Below are 20665 nucleotides of genomic sequence, written 5' to 3' on the forward strand. Positions count from 1 at the left end.
GCCCTCCTCATCCAACGTTTCCTCCCCCACCTCCCCTGCATCCAAGCCGCCATTACTTTTCAGGCCTCAGGCACCAGACCAGGATGCTTTCCAAACTATTTTGGACCTCTGGGTCTTCCTCCCCTGCAAGCAACCTGCCCCACCCCCAACCTTTTACGCTGAGGTCAATATTTCCTCCTGGGTGGAGAGTGTGAAAGGGAGTTATTTTCAGAATTTGTCTACGTTTCACTGTCGCGCTGCGGGGGCGCACTCCCCCCCACCAATTTCAGGCTAGAAAATGGATGGAGGGCGCAGAGGAGGGGCGTCAAAGAGGCGGCAGGGCCGGTTGAAGGGTCCTCCCTCCCCACCTGCCCACGCCGCGCCCCGTGCCCCTCCTCACCCATCTTGGGACCTCTTCCCCTCTCCCCGCTGCTCCCGGATCCTAGTCCCATCCGCTTCCACCCCCACCCGGGCCGCCAGCAGCGCCCACCTTCACACTGACCTGCAGCGCCCGGGCCGGGCCTGCGCCTCCTGTGGCTCGCCTAAGCCCGCTCGCCCCTCGCCCACCACCCGGGCAGCTCTGGGAACTGGTTCCGCGCGGGCGACGGGACCAGACCTCGGGGCTGGGGGTGGGGGGGCGCGGGGGCTGCTGCCCACGTCTGCGCCCTGCCGGTCACGTGAGCGCCGCGTCACCCGAGCCCGGTTTCCCCCCGCCCCGCCCCCTCACCTACATCCCACAGGGACTGGACAGCTGCGGACAGGCTTGGGGGGGGGGGTGGTGTGGAAAAGTGGGAGTTACCAACAGAGCAGGTGGGGGCAGGCTTCCTGACTGCAGGTGCTTTACCTGGCGCCTCTCAGGTCCTCGCTCAGCATCCCTCTGAGATGCCCTTTATCCCCAGTTGTGACAGCTGATCACAGGGAGGGTACCCGACTTCTCCAAGAGCGCTCCACACGGAGCCCCACAGCCCGCTTTCAAGACCAGGTCCGCCTGACTCCAGAGCCCTGGTGGTGGTGCCGGCCAGGAAGCTGCGCTGCCTCCTTGAGTAGCAACTACGTCCTGAGTCTCTGCTCTTCTCGGTCCATGTGTTCTCGCTCCCTGGCTGATCTCTGTTCATTTCCCTCTAAACACAGATGATTTCCAAATCTACATATCCAGGTTATTCCCTCCCTTGAGTCTCAGACCCATTTTTGCTTTCCCACCAGCAATATAGGAGAGTGCTTATTTCCCCACACCCTTTCCAACATAGTGTGTGACATACTATTTTTCACTAATATGATAGGTGAGAAGTATATCGATGGCATTTTATTTTGCATTTCTGTTTAACAACAGTTTAAATATCATTGTGAATTGTCTCTTCATGTATTTTCCACATTTTTCTATTGGGTTGTTGGTCCTTCACACTTTTCAAGTGTTCTTTACACATTAACTATATTAGGCCTTTATCTGTTATATAAGTTGCAAATATTTACTTCCAGTTTGTTAGTTGCCTTTTGACTTTATGATGTATTTCTGCCATGCATTAAAAAAGTAGTCACATTTATTAGACTTTTCTTTTATGGCATCTAGATTTTGATTCATAGTTAAGAACTCTTTTCCTACATGAGGTGAAAGAATTCACCATGTCTTCTTTTAGTACTCATAAGGTTAGCTCTATTTGTCTTGAGGTCATCTGTGGTTAAGGAATAAAAGTTAAGGAATAAACCACTGTCAAAGTGAGTTGAATATTCAGCAGACTCAAAGCACTAGAGTAACAAAATCAAAGCCCAAGGCTTATTAAAAGGGGAGGGGTTTCCTAGGAACTTCAAATGTTTCACTTTAAGGGTAACTGTAAACTGAAAATAAACTAGCCCTCACAAAGTTTTTTAGCTTGGCTTTGCAACATCTAGGTGGACTAGTAAAGTATAAGTTTTCAGTATAGATTAAGGTGGTTTTAGACAGAAAGCATCCTTACAGACCTGACCAATGCAAACAAAATCTTCTCTGGAGGAAGATTCCATCATCCTAGGCCTCAAATTATTTCAACGAACAGTTGTTTAAATACAATGCCCATACACAAAGATAAGCAGCAACACGAAGACAAAACCCATCATAGGTGAAAAGCACCAGAGAGAATAGACAACACAAACAGATCCATTAGCTTTGAATTATTTGAGTTATCAGATACAGACTACTAAACCACAATGCTTACTGTATTCAGATAAATAAAATCCAATCTTGAAAATTTCAACAGGGAACAAGAAATCAGAAAAAGTAGGAAAAGAAAAAAACCCTCCAAAACTAAAAAGTAACTAAGCTGAAATTAGAAACTCAGTGGATGCCTTTAACAGCAGATTAGATGAAGCCCAATAGAGAATTAAAGAACTAGAAACTCTATTCAGATGAAATTATCCATAAGGCTGCATGGGTAGTCAAAAAGATGGAAAATACAGACAGGAGGGTATGATAAGGTCTGATGCATGTTTAATTGGACTTCCAGAAGGAAAAGAGAAATGGAATTGTTCAGAGGCAATCTAAAGAATTAATGGCTGAAGATTATTCAAAACTGATGAAAGACATTGATCCATAGATCCAAGGAGTCCAACAAATCCCAAACAGCATAAATAAGAAGAAACCCACATATAGAATGCATAATAGTGAACTTACAGAGAATCCAAGAGAAAAATCATAAAGGTAGCCAAAAGAAAAATAGAGTATGCCTCAAAAGGAACAAAAGTTAGGCTAATTACTAGCTTTGCAACAGCAATGATGAAAGCATGAATATGGTGAAATGACATCTTTAGTATCTTGAAAGAAAATCAATGCCAACCAAGAAATTAATAACCAGCAAAAATACCCTTCAAAAATGAAGGTGAAATAAAAGCTTTACAAATAAACAAAAACAGAGAGAGTTTCCAGCAGCAGGCATAAACCAAAGTAAGTACTGAATTCTACAGGGCATTTTTCAGATAACAGGAAAATGATCTCAGATGGAAGACTGGGGATGAAGAAAGGAATAAAAAGCAATTAAAAGGCTAAATATCTATATAAATTTAAATCAATATTATATAAAATAATATTATCTTGTTAATTTATATTGACAACATAAGAGTCAAGAGAGCTAGAGTAAAAGTATTTAAAGTTCTGGCGTTATCTAGGGAATGTGTAAAAGTATAAATTAATATTAGTCAAGACTTTAATAAGTCAAGACTGTATGCTATAATTGCCAGATAACTATTAAGGAAGAGTAAGAGTGTAAAACTTCTAAGCTAATAGAGGGGCAAAAATAAGAAAATAACCAATCCTAAAGAAGAAAAAACTAACATAAATCAGGTGGGACATAGAGACAGAACTTGGTACAATGGTTATATCCAGTATTAATATCAGTAAGTATATTAAATGAAACATACTGGAAAAAACCCAACTATATACTATTTACAAAAGACTATCTGAAATATAAAGATACATAAGGACTGAAAGTAAAAGTACAGAAAAAAAAACCATGAAAACACTAACCAAAAGAAAGCCATTATAGTTAAATTAATAACAAAATAGACTTTAAAGCAAAAAGCATTACAAGACATAAGGAGTGTCACCTCATGATATTTAAAATTTGTATGCATTTATTAAATTGACCTCAAAATAACTAAAATAAAATTTGACAGAAATACAAGGAGAATAAATAAATCCTCCATTTCAGTGTTAACACTCCTATCTCTCTAACTGTGTAAATAAAGTGTTGAAAGAAAAAAAACACTAACTTAAAATCCTATACCCAGTGAAATAATCCTTCAAATGTGGAGAAGAAATAAAATACTTTCTCAGACAACAAAAAGTGATGGGATTCAGCATCAGCAAACATTTCCTTCAGGAAATGTTAAAAGATTTTCTTCAGGCAGCAGAAAAATGGTACAGGCCAACAACTCAGATCTACATAAAGGAAGAGCAATGGAAATGCAATAAATAAAGTAAAATGAATTCTTTTATCTTTTTTTTTTTTTTTTTGCAGTACATGGGCCTCTCACTGTTGTGGCCTCTCCTGTTGCAGAGCACAGGCTCTGGATGCGCAGGCTCAGCGGCCATGGCTCACGGGCCTAGCCACTCCACGGCATGTGGGATCTTCCTGGACCGGGGCACGAACCCGTGTCCCCTGCATCGTCAGGTGGACTCTCAACCACTGCGCCACCAGGGAAGCCCTTGTCTTATTCTTAATTGATATAAAAATAACTCTTTATCTAAAGTAATAATGTATTAAGTGACTGTAGCAAATGGATGAGTGAAATGAATGATGAACATTCTGTAATAAGGTATCTGCACTACATATAAGTGAAGCAAAAGAGTGTTATTTGAAAGTGATCTTAGTTAAAAATGTAAACGAGGAAAATCATTGAAAATTCTTTTAAAGACATATAACTGATACACTAAGAAGACAAGTGGAATCATGTAAAATACTCAGTTAAAACTAGAGAAGGCAGGGGGCCGTCCCTGTTGGCATAATGGTTGAGAATCCACCTACCAATGCAGGGGACATGGGTTCGAGCCCTGGGCTGGAAGATCCCACATGCCGCAGAGCAACTAAGCCCATGAGCCACAACTACTGTGCCTGAGCTCTAGAGCCTGCAAGCCACAACTACTGAAGCCCATGCACCTAAAGCCCGTGCTCCTCAACAAGAGAAGCCACCGCAATGAGAAGCCCGCACACTGCAATGAAGAGTAGCCCCGACTCGCCGCAACTAGAGAAAGCCCACGTGCAGCAATGAAGACTCAACGCAGTCAACAATAAAAATAAATAAATAAATAAATGTATTAGAAAAAGAAAACTAGAGAAGGCAGAGGAAGCCTCTGGCAACAAATAGAAAACAGTTATAAACATGGTTGATATTAAATCCAAATATATCAAGAATCATTTTAAATGTGAATGGTCTAAATACACCAATTAAAGATAGAAATTATCACAGTGGATTAAAAAAAGCCAACTATATATTGTGTACAAGAAGCCCACTTTAAATTTAAAGAGTGAGAGGTTAAAAGTAAAGCAACAGAGAAAGATCTGCACTAATCAGAAGAAACCTGGACAAAAAAAGCTGGAGTAGTTACATACATTCAGACAAAGCAGAACAAGGAAAATTATCAGAGATCAGAAGAGGCACTGCATAATGATAAAGGGATCAATTCTGAGAAAAACACATAATAATCCTAAACATGTATATGCACCTAACAAAAGTGTCATAATATATGAGGCAAAAACTGATAAAACTGAAAGGAGAAACTGATAAATCCATTATTAGAGTTGAAGACTTCAATGCCGCCATCCAGTAATTGACAGATTAAGCAGGCAGAATATCAGTAAGGATATAGTCGAACAGTATTATCAATCAACTTGATTTAATTGACATTTATAGAACATTCTATCCAACATCATAACATATTTATTTTCAAGCTCATATAGCACATTCACCAAGAGGGTCCTATTCTAGGTCATAAAACACACCTTAACAAATTTAAAAGAATAGAAATCATAAAAGTATGCTCTCAGTAGAATTAAACTAGAAATCAATAACAGGATAGATGGAAAACCCAAATATTTGGAAATTAAACAACACACTTGTAAATAACACATGAACCAAAGAATTCTCAAGAAAAATGTAAAAATGCTTTGAACTAAATGAAAATACAACATATCAAAATCTTTGGGATGAAGCAACAGTAGTGCTTAAAGGGAAATTTCTAGCTTAAATGCATATATGGAAAAGAAGAAGGTTCTAACATCAATAACCTACACTTTCTCCTCAGAAGACTAAAGAAAGAAGAGTAATTTAAGCCTAGAGCAAACAGGAAGAAATATTAGAGACAAAATCAAGGAAAGTGAAAACAGGAAAACAACACAGGAAATCAACAAAACCAAAAGCTGGTTCTTTGAAAAGATAAATAAAACTGTTAAATCTCTTACCAGGGTAACCAAGAAAAAAAGAAAGAAGGCTCATATTAAAATATCAGAAATGAAAGTGGGGTTATCACTCCTAATTCCATGGACATTATCTTCTTAATGAAGGAATACTATTAACAACTCTATGCCTACAAATTTGATAACTTAGATGAAATGGACTAATTACTCAAAAGGTACAAACTACTAAAACTCACACAAGGGGAAAAAGATAACCTGAATAGTTCTGTATCTACTAAAGAAATTGAATCAATAATTAATAACCTTCCAAAGATAGAAATCACTAGGACCAAATTCTACCAAACATTTAAGGATCACCAGTAAACATTTAGAAATCACCAGTGAATTTTACCAAACATTTAAGTTAGAAATAATACCAATTCTCCACAATCTCTTCCATAAAATTAAAGTAGAGAACACGTGACTCATTCTGTGAAACCAATATTACCCTAATTCCAAAACCAGATAAAAGATACTACAAGAAAGCAAAACTACAAGAAAGCAAAACTACAGACCAATATTTCTAATGAACGCAGACACAAAATCCTCAACAAAATATTATGAAATTGAATTCAATAATGTATAAAAAGTTAGGCACCAAACAAGTTAAATTTATTCTAGGTATTCAAGGCTGATTCAACATTTGAAAATCAATCAATATAATCCACCACATGTTAACAGACTAAAGAAGAAAAATCATATGATCTTTATTATTTGATGCAGAAAAAGCATTTGACAGAATCCAACACCCAATCATGATAAAAGCTCTCAAACTAGGATTAGAGGGGAACTTCCTCAATTTGATAAAGAATACAAGAAACTAACATTATACTTAGTGGTGAGAAAGTAGACACTTAACCCTAAGGTCAGGAACAGGCCAAGGGTGTCCTTTCTCATTGTTCCTATTAAACATCATACTGGAAGTCCTAGCTAGTGCAGTAAGACAAAAAAGGAAATAAAAAGTATACAGATTGGAACGGAGGAAATAAAACTATATTTGCAGATGACATGATGGTCTATGTAGAAAATGCCAAAGCATTGACAAACTCCTGGCCACAAGATCGCAGGATGTAAGTTAATATATAAAAGTTACTTGCTGGGGCTTCCCTGGTGGCACAGTGGTTGAGAGTCTGCCTGCCCATGCAGGGGACACGGGTTTGTGCCCCGGTCCGGGAAGATCCCACATGCCGCAGAGTGGCTGGGCCTGTGAGCCATGGCCGCTGAGCCTGCACGTCCGGAGCCTGTGCTCCGCAACGGGAGAGGCCACAACAGTGAGAGACCCATGTACCACAGAAAACAACAACAACAACAACAACAAAAAAGTTACTTGCTTTCCTATATACCAGTAATGAACAATTGGAATTTGATTATTTAAAAGTGCCATTTATAATAGCATTCCCACAACACAGGATGTGACAAAAGACTCTAAGTGTATGACAAATGCATGAAACAACTTCACTGAAAGGGATGGAAAAATAGGGCACTGGCATAGGTAACTTTGGAAATGAGTGGAGTCTGTAAGACTAAAGACAAAATTTTCTATGTATTTTAAAACATATAAAGACACATATATATACACATACCTACATATATATGGAGAGAGACAGAGATGCATATATATGCATGGGTTATTATATACCCATATATCTTCTTTCTCTGTCTACCGAGAGGGCCTATAAGCAATGATATCCCAATAGTAACAAGTACACCTAACACCCAAATCTTGGATTTAATACCATTCTCCAACCAAAGGTACCAGGGCTCCTTGGAGAAATGGCTGATTCTAGGACTTGGGCAGGAAATATACAAGGTAAGACTAGAGCATCTTGTAGTGCCAGAAAGAATTTTTTTTAAAAAAGCACACACATACACAATGATGGAAGTATGTCAAATAGATCCAAGAGCCAACTGAAAGAGCTTCCAATGGCCAAAAGTGGAACAATTTGAGCAATGGAAGTATATAAAATAGTATTAGATTATAGTCCAAAGAATAAAACTAATGAGCCCGTACTTATATAAATTGAATACATTAATAAATGAGGGAGAAATCAAATATCCTATGCGGAATTCCAAATAAATGTTGGAGATACTCCATCCTCAAGGCGGTAACTTTGGAAATGAGGTAACTTTGACATAACGCCGCATTCTTTAAGTGTGGACTGTGCAGAGTGACTTTCTTGCAGAGCACAGTCTGGAAAGGGAGAAATAAAAGGGTAACTTTACCATGGAGAATCCTGACAAACACTACCTCAGCCAGGTGACCAACGTTAACGTCAACAGGAATAATATTGATAGCATATACCCTTTAATACGATGCCACTTTACCTGTGTGATCTTCTTCCTAGAAGCACTTAACACCTAACTGCAAGAAAAAAATCAAGCAAGCTGATATTGTGGTACACTATACAAAGTACCTGACCAGTACTTCTCAAGAATGTCAAGGCATAAGAAACAGGGAAAGTGTGAGAAACTGTCACAGCCAAGAGGAGCCTAAGGAGACATAATGACTAAATGTAAGGTGGTAACCTGGATAGGATCCTGGAACAGTAAAAGGACATTAGGGAAAAACTGAGGAAATATGAATAAAGTATGTACTTTGGTAAATAATAATGTATCAACATTGGTTCATTGTGACAAACACTTCAAACTAAAGTAAGCTGTTAATAATAGGGGATATTAGGTATGGGGTAAACGGAATCTATATATCTTTGCAATAATTCTGTAAATATACAACTGTCCTAAAATAAAAGTTTATTTAAAGAAACACTATAAGCAAATAAAAGGCTAATGAAGAGCCAGAGCAAGAAATCACATAGGTAGATGGGTCTGCTGAAATGATAAGCCAGGGCTTAACAGGAATTTCCTAGGGGACAGCTCCTTCTAAGAAGAAAATGTCAGCAGACAAGAGATTAACAGGTGAGAATAGCACAGCATCTGGTCACTCAGATTTATCTTTCTCCTGGCTCAATCTCCTGTATCTAAATCCAGTGGAGAGGGCTGTATGCAAAAACACATACAAACCAACAAAAAATTTGGAAAGGTGTGTTTATAAGAACTTCATAAATATCAAGGCCCAAGTGACAATTGGGTGCTACCCACCGGAGTTAGGGAAACTCTACTGTAGGCAGAAAATTCTCCACCCTTCTGTTGTGACACTGTGTTGCTTTAGTCCATCATGATCTCCAGCACATCAGCAGCAGTGGGGGCCTTAGGAGGGTACAGGACAAACAAGAAGAGGCACAGCGCCCAAGAGTCATGGCATTACCCAGGGGAGAGTGACACCCACCTCTCAGCTGTCTGGATTTATTTATGGACACATGTGAGAGCTCTCTCAGCCCTCTCCCAAACATTTGATGGGGTTCTGGTCCTGCTAGTGCAGGGGAGAGGGTAGGAGCCAGCCTAACACAGTTCACACACTTGGCATCTCATCGGATATTCTCCACAGTCCTAGAAAGCAAGTTTTATCCCCAATTCACTGATGCTAAAACTCTCCCTTACAATAATGGATCTATAATAATTGCCAGGTTGATTCTTCCAGCTTTGGGTCCCAGAGGTTATGTGACTTTTACTTATCATTTCATGTCCTGACAACAGAAATTTTATGTGTCTCCACTGCCTTCATAAGCTGAACAGTACTTTTGATTGCTTGGTATTGCTTTCCTATTTTTTTTATCTTTCATTATTGTTATGATAAAAGTAATCTGTGTTTTTTTAAGAGAATATAAACAGATGAACACAAAACAGAAAACAAATCACCCATAGATAACCACTGTTAATCTTTTAGTAGACACAGCTTTCCGAGTTTTTTCTGTACATGGATCACTAGGTAAGTATCTTTGTAGTTTTACAAAAATGGACTGATGCCGTATATATGGTTCTGAAAACTGGTTTTTTAAACATTTTACAATGCACCATAAACATTTTTCCATGCAATGGATGAAAATCTGCTACTGAAACACACAGGGCTGCAGTTGGATAAAGAGAGTGACACCTAAAGCATAGTATTAGCATAAGGTTAAATAAAGCACAAGGCCTTTCAAATGCCTGCTGGGGCACTACACAAAAGGAATGTCTTCAAAGCCCCTTTGTGGGGCCCTGCAGCCACCCCTGAGTTCCCTTGGGCCCCTCGGGTGGAAGGGGTCCTGTAAACTTTTTTGCATCCACATAAATCCCCCCAATTTCTGTCTGGTTTTCTTCACCTCATCCTCCACCCTGGCCATCTCGTCAAATTCTCTTATCATCTCTTCATTGCTCAAATGCATATCGTGTATGGCCTCCTTGTATTCCTTGAGACACTGAGCCAGCCCCTTGTTGGTTTTTCTTTTGGCCTTCCTGGGTACATCATCCCCAGCTGGGCGCTTTCCTGCAGCCCTTGGTTCGCTGGCTGGCTTTTCTTCTTTTGGCTTTCCCTCGCTCACTGGCTTTCCCTCACTTACTGGCTTTCCCTCACTCTCTGGTTTTCCTTCTTTTGGTTTTCCCTCACTCACTGGCTTTCCTTGGCTCTCTGGATTTCCTTCTTTTGGCTTTGCCTCACTCTCTGGCTTTTCCTTATCCTTTAGTACTTCCTCATCTTCTGTCTTTCCCTTGAGATCTGTCCTTCCCTTGTTTTCTAACTTTTCCTTGTCTTCCACAGTACAAGCTACTCCCGGCTTTCCCGCATCCAGTGGCTGTTCTTTGTTTTCCATCTTGCCTTGGTTCTCAGGCTTTCCTTCATTTTCACTGCAGAGTTTTTCCATGTTGAGTGTCCCCTCCTTTTCCTGTCCTAGGGATGGGGCAGGGGGAAGAGAAGACAAAGAGGAAACAAGGGAGATGAGGGCTTGGGGATGGATTGCAGGTCCGGATAGTAGCAGTCGCTTCTCGCCCCTTGTCAGGGGTCCCCGGACCTGGCCCAGCCCTCCTAGTGTGCCTTCTGTCCACCCTTTACCCCACCATTCCTCGTGCACACCAACCATTTCCCAGACAGACCCTGCCATTTTTCCCTACGCTTGCTCAGCATGGCAGCGTGTGTAAATGTGTTGGGAAGTGGGCAGTGGGGCCCCCAATTCTGCCCGGGCCGTGCCCTCCACACTCCCCACCCCTCTGGGTCCCTGTCCAGTGCCCTCCTCCTTCACTGACCTGCGGGGATTCTGGACAGGTTCGTCCTCTTTCTCTAGCCCAGTAGAGCCCTGGGAACAACAGACACGTACACCTGCAGACAGACAGGAGACCGGGGATGAGGCATCGGTGGATGCACAGGGACTCGGGTCCTTTTTCCGAATCCCGGTCCTCCTCACCCAACGTTTCCCTCCCCCACCTCCTCCGCCCCCACAGCACCCCAGCCGCCATTTCTGTTCACTCCTCGGGCGCCAGACTAGGATGTTTTCCAAACTAATTTTGGATCTCTGCGTCCTTCTCCCCCAGAGGAAACTCGCCCCCCCCCACCCCTGAGGTCAACTTTTTACTCTACGCACAGAGTGCCAGAGGGGGTTTATTTCCACTGTCTCACTGCTGGGGCACCCCCCAACTCATCATCTCTGGCTCCAAAATGGACGGAGGGTAGAGAAGAAGTGTGCAGAAAGGCGAATGGGTACATGGGGTGTCCGCCTTCCCCACCCTCTGCCCAATGGCCGCTTGCTCCCCCTTAGCCGTTCTTCCCACCGCCATCTCTATCTACACTCTGGCCAGCTCCCCTCGACCCGGACCCCATCCCCAGCCCTTTTCCTTTCCGCGCCCGTTCCTCCTCCCTCATTCTGGTGTCCCGCAGGCAGCAACGAGAGCTCTCACACTGACCTGAAAGAACCTGGAGCAACAATTAGGGGCTCCCAGATGGCTCCGGGTCCGACAGCAGGGAGGGAGGGCTGGCACCCGGACCGGTGCCCACTTCGGCGCCCGGCGGTCACGTGAGCGCTGCGTCACCCGAGCTCCGCCCTCGCACCCCGCCCACCAGCCGGAGTCTGCAAGCCGCCCACCGCCTCCCTCAGGCAGGTCCCTCCGCCAACCTCTCCCGGCCCCTTTGTCCTTTTCCTCTTCTTGAGAAGTTGGTCAGAGAAAGAATTTTAATTAAAAAACACAGAAGCTTTTTTTAATGGGCTGGGCGGTCCGGGGGAGGAGTCTATAACGTTGCTCTTAAATTCCGTTAGGAGAACGTAGACTTACCAATGAAATCTACGAATGTGAACTTTAATATTGTACAAAGGGTAGAATATTGCACTTTAGAAAAAATTAAGAAAAATGTTCCCGTCAAAATGAAGTTGTCCCTTTTTCCTGGTATGCTCAAACATAAATTTTCTAATGAATTAAATATTTAGATCTGAAAATGAAATTATATTTGAAGTAGAATGAAAGAATGATTTTTTTAAGTGAGAGACTGAATACACAACGGACGATGACCAGATCATACATGACAATAGAATTGTGACCCACAATCTCTGTAGCAAGCAGCCCCGCAAGCCAAACCACAGCCTCTACAGCAATCTTCAGGACTTGATCAATGACTGCCAGCTTCCCTATTTTTGCCCTGCCCCAACTAGAGAAACCTAAATATGCTCTCCAAACCAGTAACATAAAATGCCGCTGCTTCTAGTTACCTGGCTTCCAGCTTTTCCCTGACAACAACTTCCAATCAGAGAAAACCTGGTCTTCCTTTTTTTCACTCTAAAGCTTTCCCATTCCCTTGCCTGTCTTTAAGTCTCTGCCAAACACAAGTTAGGGGAGCTAACTCCCATGTTATAACAAGCTGTGAATAACTAGCCTCTGCTTTTACATAAGCTTTCTGTGTAGAAGGTCTTTAAAAATAAAATAACTGAAAGTTAAACAAGAACAGCGTTGATGGATTTGATTACATTAAAATGTGTAACAGATTTGTTAAGGGATTGGGGACACAGGCATTTCTCCCTGCTCTTGTTTTTTTTAAATTTATTTTTTATTGAAATATAGTGAATTACAATGTTGTGTTAATTACTGCTGTACAGCAAAGTGACTCAGTTATATATATATATATATATATATATATATATATATATATATATACACACATATATATATACATTCTTTTCCATTATGGTTTATCACAGCATATTGAATATAGTTCCCTGTGCTCTACAGTAGGACATTGTTGTTTATCCATTCTATAAATACCAGTTTGCATCTGCTAATCCCAAACTCCTGCTCCTACCCTCTCCCACCCGCCTACCCTGCCTGCTCTTGTTGAGTGTACTGGTAAAATTTTCTGAAGGGCAACTTTGTAAATTGTTTAAAAATAAAAATATTTTATATTTTGGCCCAGCAATTCCACCTCTAATATTTACCCATGGAGATAATTAGTAAGGTGCTAAAATAGAATCTTATGTTTTAAAAAGTTTTATGGTTTTAAATTCCCATAACAATTATTTATTATGCATTTATCCTTTGCTGGAACAGGGGCTCCAGTAGTGATTCTGTAGGCTTTGTTTATAAAGGGAAAAAAATGGAGCATCACAATTGTCCATCGGTACAGATTTAGTTACATAATCTTCTTAGTACATTTGTTTACCCTGGTTATCTTTGGACATTTGGTTAGAAAAATAATCCTTTTATGTTGGGTGCTCAATATGCCGTAAAAATAATTATTAACTATCCATAACCCCAAATTACTGTGGATGGTGGGACACAAAGGATAACCAGAGGATGTGGTATTGACCTCTAGAGAATACCACCTATCTGCCAGGCATTATGCTAGCTACCTTATCTTATCTGGTGTAGATTTCATTTATGTCTGATGGAAGGACTCATACTTCAATGAAGCGGAATGATTTATAAAGCTACAATCTTAACTCACTGTAGTACTGGAATAAAGATAGTAAGAGGAATAAAACAGAGAGCTCACTAACATTCCCAGGTATAAAAGTGTTTAGTATATGATAAGGAAGCATGTCTGATCAATAGTAAGATATAGGTTATTATGGAAATTAAACTTGTATAATTACTTTAATAGTTAAAGGAAAATGAAGAGCCATATTTTCTGACATACACTTAAATGCTTTTCAGAGTAGGCAAGAAAAATGAAACAAAAGGTATCCAGATTGGAAGGAAAGAAGTAAAACTATCTCTGTTTGCAAATGACATGATCATGCATATAGAAAATCCCAAGGAATCCACTAAAGAACTATGAGAAAGAAAGAGTTGAGCAATGTGGTAGAATACAAATCAACATACAAAAATCAGCTGTATTTCTATATGCTAGCAAAGAACAATTCAAAGAGCAAAGTAAGGAAACATTTCCATTCGAAATATCATCAAAAAGAGGGGACTTCCCTGGTGTCCAGTGGTTAAGACTCCACGCTCCCAATGCAGGGGGCCTGGGTTCAATCCCTGCTCAGGGAACTAGATCCCACATGCATGCCGCAACTAAGAGTCCACATGCTGCAACTAAGAGTCTGCATGCTGCAACTAAAAGATCTTGCACGCAGCAATGAAGATCCCACGTGCTGCAACTAAGACCCAGGGCAGCCAAATAAATAAATAAATAAAAATTTAAAAACTTGCTTAGATTTCAAAAAAAATCATCAAAAGGATAAACCATTTAAAAATAAATTTATTTTGAAAGTCCAAGACTTGTATACTGAAAACTATAAAATATTGTTGAACAAAATTAAAGAATACCTAAATAAATGGAAAGATAGCCTATGTTCATAGATTGGAAGACTTCATATTGTTAAGATGGGCAGTACTTCCTAAGATGATCTACAGACTCGACACAACCTCTATCAAAATATCAGATGGTTTCTTTGCAGATTTTGATAAGCTGATCCCAAAATTCATATGGAAATGCAAGGAACTCAGAATAGACAAAAACAATCTTGAAAGGGAAGGATAAAGTTTGAGATCTTACACTTCCATATTTCAAAACTTATTGTATAGCTACAGGAATCAAAACAATGCACTACTGGCATAAGGACATATAGGCCAATGGAATAGAATTGAGAGTACAGAAATAAACCCTCAGATTTACAGTCAGTTGATTTTCAACCAGAATGCCAAGAAAATTTAGTGGTGAAAGAAGAGTCTTTTCAACAAATGATGGTGAGACAACAAGATATCCACATGCAAAAATTGAATTTGGACTCCCACGTCACACCACATACAGAACTTAACTCAAAAAAAATAAAGTCCTAAATATAAGAGCTAAAACCATTAAACTCTTAGAAGAAAATAAAGGTGTAATTCTTCATGACCTTGGATTAGGCAATGGTTTCTCAGATATGACACGAAAAGCTCAAGCAATAAAAGACATATAGAAAAATGGGGCTTCACCAAAATGTAAAACTTTTCATTTAAACAACACAATTAAGAAAGTGAAAAGACAACCCACAGAAAGGGAGAAAATTTTTGAAAGTAATATGTCTGATAAGGGACTTATATCTAGAATATACAAAGAGCACTTACAACTCAATAAAAAAAAATAAACAATTTAAAAATGGGCAGGTAGGGTTTCCCTGGTGGTGCAGTGGTTGGGAGTCCACCTGCCAATTCAGGGGACACGGGTTCGTGCCCCGGTCTGGGAAGATCCCACATGCCGTGGAGTGGCTGGGCCCGTGAGTCATGGCTGCTGAGCCTGCACGTCCGGAGCCTGTGCTCCGCAACGGGAGAGGCCACAACAGTGAGAGGCCCATGTACTGCAAAATAAATAAATAAATAAATAAATAAATAAATAAATAAATAAATAAAAATGGGCAGGGAATTCCCTGGCAGTCCAGTGGTTAGGATGCTGCCCATCACGGCCAAGGGTGCGGGTTCAATCCCTGGTCGGGGAACTCAGATCCCACAAGCCAAGCAGTGTGGCCAATAAATAAATAAATAAATAAATAAATAAATAAATAAATAAATAAAATAAAAATGGGCAAAGGATCTGAATAGATATTTCAGCAAAGGAAATATACAAACGACCTATAAGCATGATGTTCAACATCATTAGCTGTCAGGGAAATGCAAATTAAAACCACATTGAGATGCCACTTCATACCCATAGAATGGATATAATGAAAAAAGGCAGATAATAACAAGTGTTTGCAAATATGTAGAGCAATTAGAACAATCACACAGTGATGGTGGGAATGGAAAATGACGCAGCCACTGTGGAAACCAGGCTGTCTGGCAGTTTCTCAAAATGTTAAACCTTAAGTTATCATATGATTTGACAATTCCACTTCTAAGTAAAGATCCAAGAGAAATGAAAAAATACATTCACACAAAAACTTGTATGCAAAAGTCCTTGGCATCATTATTCATAATAATTAAAAAGTGGAAATATCCCTAATGTCCATTATCTGATGAATGGATAAATAAAATGTGGTATAATAATGGAATACTATTTTTCAATAAAAATGAAATGAAGAACTGATACATGCCAACAGGCACATGAAAGAATGCTCAACATCGCTAATCATCAGAGAAATGCAAATCAAAACCACAATGAGATATCACCTCACACCTGTCAGAATAGCTATTATTGAAAAGACAACAAATAACAAGTGTTGGCGAGGATGTGGAGAAAAGGGAGCCCTCATGCACTGTTGATGGGAATGTAAATTGGTTCAGCCACTATGGAAAACAGTATGGAGTTTCCTTAAAAAACTAAAAATAGAACTACCATATGATTCAACAGTTCCACTCCTGGGTATTTATCTGAAGAAAACAAAAACACTAATTACAAAAGATGTGCACCCTTATGTTCACTGCAGCGTTATTTACAATAGCCCAGATATGGTAGCAACCCAAGTGCCCATCAATAGATGAATGGATAAAGAAGATGTGATATATAATGGAATATTACTCAGCCATAAAAAAGAATGAAATCTTGCCATTTATGACAACATGAATGAACCTGGATGGTATTATGCTAAATTAAATGTCAGACAAAGACAAATACTGTATGATTTCACTTATATGTGGATTCTAAAAAACAAAACAAATATAACAAAACAGAAGCAGTTATAGATACAGAGGACAAACAGGTGGTTGCCAGAGGGGAGCTGGCTGGGGGGAGGAAAGAAATAGATGAGAGAGATTAAGAGGTACAAACTTCCTGTTGCAAAATAAATGAGTCACAGGTATGAAATGTGCAGTGTGGAATATAGTCAATAGCGATGTAATATATTGGTATGGTGACATATTGTGACTTGACTTATTGTAGTGATCATTTTGAAATGTATAGAAATTCCAAATCACTATGTTGTGTAACAGGAGCTAACTTAGTGTTGTAGGTCAATTATACTTCAAAAACAAATAAACAAACCGATAGAAAAAGAGATCAGATTTGTAGTTGCTAGAGCGGGGGGAATTGGATGAAGGCAGACAAAAGGTACAAAGTTCCAAATATAAGATAAATAATTACTAGGGATGTAATGTACAACATAAATATAATTAACACTGCTGTATGTTATATATGAAAAAGTAAATCTTGAGTTCTCATCACAAAAATTTTTTTTTCTATTTCTCTAATTTTGTATGTACATAAGATGATGGATGTTCACTAAACTTATTGTGATAATCATTTCATGATGTATGTAAATCATCAAATCATTATGCTGTACACCTGAAATTTATACAGTGCTATATGTCAATTATACCTCAAGAAAACTGGAAGAAAATAGTGGTAATAATAATAATAATAATAAAGAACCTAGAAGCTGAATACTTCCTGAATATAAGTGATCATTTTAAGCTGCTAATTTTTGGAGTAATTTGTTATGCAGGAATAGTAACCAGAACAACCTAAAGAAAGGATATGATAATACCAAATATGATAACAGATAGTGCACATAGCCTAAAATATTTACTATCTGGTCCTTTACAGAAAATTTTGTCAGTCCATGTCTTAGACCAAAGGGAACAACTAAACCTCCACCACCACCACAACCATCATCATTAAGATATGATGCTGGGGCCTCCCTGGTGGCGCAGTGGTTGAGAGTCCGCCTGCCGATGCAGGGGATACGGGTTCGTGCCCCGATCTGGGAGGATCCCACATGCCGCGGAGCAGCTGGGCCCGTGAGCCATGGCCGCTGGGCCTGCGCGTCCGGAGCCTGCGCTCCACAACGGGAGAGGCCACGACAGTGAGAGGCCCGCATACCGCAAAAAGAAAAAAAAAAAAAAAAAAGATATGATGCTGAGTAAGTACTAATATAGATGCATATCAGGGTACAGGTAACATTTCATTCATTTAAGGGGAGTAACTTTATTTAATATAATTTTAAACTTACAAAAAAATTATTCTGTGTATTTTTGAAACAACTAATTCGAGTACTGGAAACCCATAAAGTAAAAGTTGATGGCCTAGTGGAAAGAGTCTAGAATTCAGACTTTGCACTTTAAAAAAGTATTTAACCTCTTTTAGGCCCAGTTGGTTTGCCCATCTATGAAATGGGAGAATGGATAACAAAAAACTGACAGTATCAAGTGTTGGCAAGGATATAGAGTAACTGGAACCCACATACCTACTCTAGGAAGTGTAAATTGATACAGCCACTTTGGAAAACTGTCAATATCTACTAAGGCTAAACACTCAAATACATTTTGACTCAGCAGTTGCACTCTTGGTATATTTCAACAGAAATATGTCCTTGTGTACACCAAAAGACATGAACAAGACTGATTATTAAGCTCAAAACTTAAAGCAATGCAAATGTCCATCAACAGAAAAAGAGTGTTATAGTCCTATAATGCATTAAAATACAGACATGAAAATGAACAAACTACAACCACAAACAACAACATGGGGTAAATATCACAAATATAACACTGATACTTCCATTGTAATCCTTCCATCTCTCTCCTCCCTACAAAAACACATACCTGTGGAGTCACAAATGGGGGCAGATTTGAGGCCATAAGAAAGAATTTAGGGAGAGGGAAAAGCAGAAGCATCCCCTAGAACTCAACCTGATGTCTGACATCCCCAGCTATTGGAGTTTGTTAAGGGAAAAGCATTATGCATTTTATGCTTATGAATTTTAATTTGAATTAATTCTCCAAATGGAGTTTAAGATGGTCAAACAAATTAACACTGTATTAGCTTTTATTTTAAAGTATTTCCTGTCAAGCAGATTGATGCAGAGAAGCACGGTTTCTATACACTTCTAATAGGTTCAAACACACAAAGGCTAATACCATGTCTGATAGACCAGACAGTAAAGTGAGATTCAGGAGATCACCTGGGTCCTGGTGTCAGTTCTGACCCAGTAGCTGTGTGACCTTGGGTAATGCCCTTCACCTCTCTGTGAAGATCCCATCTGGGAAAAGACACTGTGTTCCTAGAAGGGATAGAATTCACTATGCCAGTCCAATTATTTTAAAAAGAACTATAACTATGAACCTTATGCCTTCTTAAAACAAAATTCCCAGTGGTGTACGACAAAATACCTGGTCAAACAACATGTCCACCCAAAGTCATATGGTCACCACCTAACTTCAACTCCCAAGAGCTGACACTGTTCACACGTACCTCTGTATAAGGAACCGTTTGAAGGAATACTTAGTGACATCATGGGCAGGTTTCAGGATTTCACAAGAATTTTAAGGCAACAGCAGATCGGTGAGGGGCAGGACTGAGCATGTCATGACCCCCAGATGGACGCTAGGAAGCATGGCAAGAACTGGATTGACAACCTGCTAAAGGGGAATACAGAGCCCTCACGCTCCACTCATGCTGACCAATAATCCTAGATTTGCTTTTAAAGTCCCTCATATTAAGGAGAAAGCATAAATGGCCATTTTTTCAAACTTCCTCCTCCCCAACACCACACTCATTCGATTCTCTTCTTATCCAGGAGTGACCAGTCACGATCAAAGAGGAGGGCAATGATGGATTAGGAATCACGACCAACCCCATTTTATTGGCCCCTATCCTGGAGAAAATTTTAGTGACATTTTCATCCTGCCAAGTTAATGTGGTAGGATTTATGTTGTCAGGCATATATGCTGGAAGGTGAAAAAAATAAAATAAACTTGATATTCACATAGCTTGAGGAAAAGGATGGTGGGGGAGAGTCATATTTCTCTTGATCTATTACCATGGTTCATTTTTTTTACATATTTATTGGAGTATACTTGCTTTACAATAGTGTGTTAGTTTCTGCTTTATAACAAAGTGAATCAGTCATACATATACATATGTTCCCATATCTCCTCCCTCTTGGGTCTCCCTCCCTCCCACTCTCCCTACCCCACCCCTCTAGGTGGTCACAAAACACTGAGCTGATCTCCCTGTGGTTTGCGGCTCCTTCCCACTAGCTATCTATTTTACGTTTGGTAGTGTATATATGTCCATGCCACTCTCTCACTTTGTCACAGCTTACCCTTCCTCCTCCCCATATCCTCAAGTCCTTTCTCTAGTAGGTCTGTGTCTTTATTCCCGTCTTACCCCTAGGTTCTTCATGACATTTTTTTTCTTAGATTCCACATATATGTGTTACCATACGGTATTTGTCTTTCTCTTTCTGACTTACTTCACTCTGTATGAGAGACTCTAGGTCCATCCACCTCATTACAAATAACTCAATTTTGTTTCTTTTTAAGGCTGAGTAATATTCCATTGTATGTGTGTGCCACATCTTCATTATCCATTCATCCAATGATGGACATTTAGGTTGTTTCCATCTCCTGGCTATTGTAAATAGAGCTGCAATGAACATTTTGGTACATGACTCTTTTTGAATTATGGTTTTCTCAGAGTAATTGCCCAGTAGTGGGATTGCTGGGTCATATGGTAATTCTATTTGTAGTTTTTTAAGGAACCTCCATACTGTTCT

The 20665-nt window shown here is 39.8% G+C and overlaps 1 protein-coding gene and 1 long non-coding RNA gene across 3 annotated transcripts in view; one reads left to right on the forward strand and one right to left on the reverse strand.

Annotated features, from left to right (window-relative positions):
- Positions 1–1272, forward strand: part of LOC132481961 (uncharacterized) — a 34103-nt gene extending 32831 nt beyond the window's left edge. The window contains exon 3 of the long non-coding RNA XR_009530848.1: positions 879–1272. This is a non-coding gene — a long non-coding RNA (uncharacterized LOC132481961). The remainder of the gene's footprint in view (positions 1–878) is intronic.
- Positions 1273–9663: 8391 nt separating this feature from the next.
- Positions 9664–11793, reverse strand: TCEAL4 (transcription elongation factor A like 4). Of its 2 annotated transcripts, none has more exons than XM_060087884.1 (3): positions 11670–11793; positions 11016–11088; positions 9664–10657 (listed from the first exon to the last, which is right to left on the reverse strand). In XM_060087884.1, exon 3 carries the CDS (start codon positions 10634–10636, stop codon positions 9956–9958), a length of 681 nt encoding a protein of 226 aa, XP_059943867.1. In that variant the 5' UTR covers positions 10637–10657; positions 11016–11088; positions 11670–11793; the 3' UTR covers positions 9664–9955. The 2 variants fall into 2 exon arrangements, with proteins under 2 accessions (XP_059943867.1, XP_059943866.1); XM_060087883.1 differs by having other exon boundaries at positions 9664–10662; positions 11670–11792.
- Between the last annotated feature and the right edge of the window lie 8872 nt (positions 11794–20665).

This window comes from Mesoplodon densirostris, chromosome X, assembly GCF_025265405.1.
Source record: "Mesoplodon densirostris isolate mMesDen1 chromosome X, mMesDen1 primary haplotype, whole genome shotgun sequence".
Classification (NCBI taxonomy): Eukaryota; Metazoa; Chordata; class Mammalia; order Artiodactyla; family Ziphiidae; genus Mesoplodon; species Mesoplodon densirostris.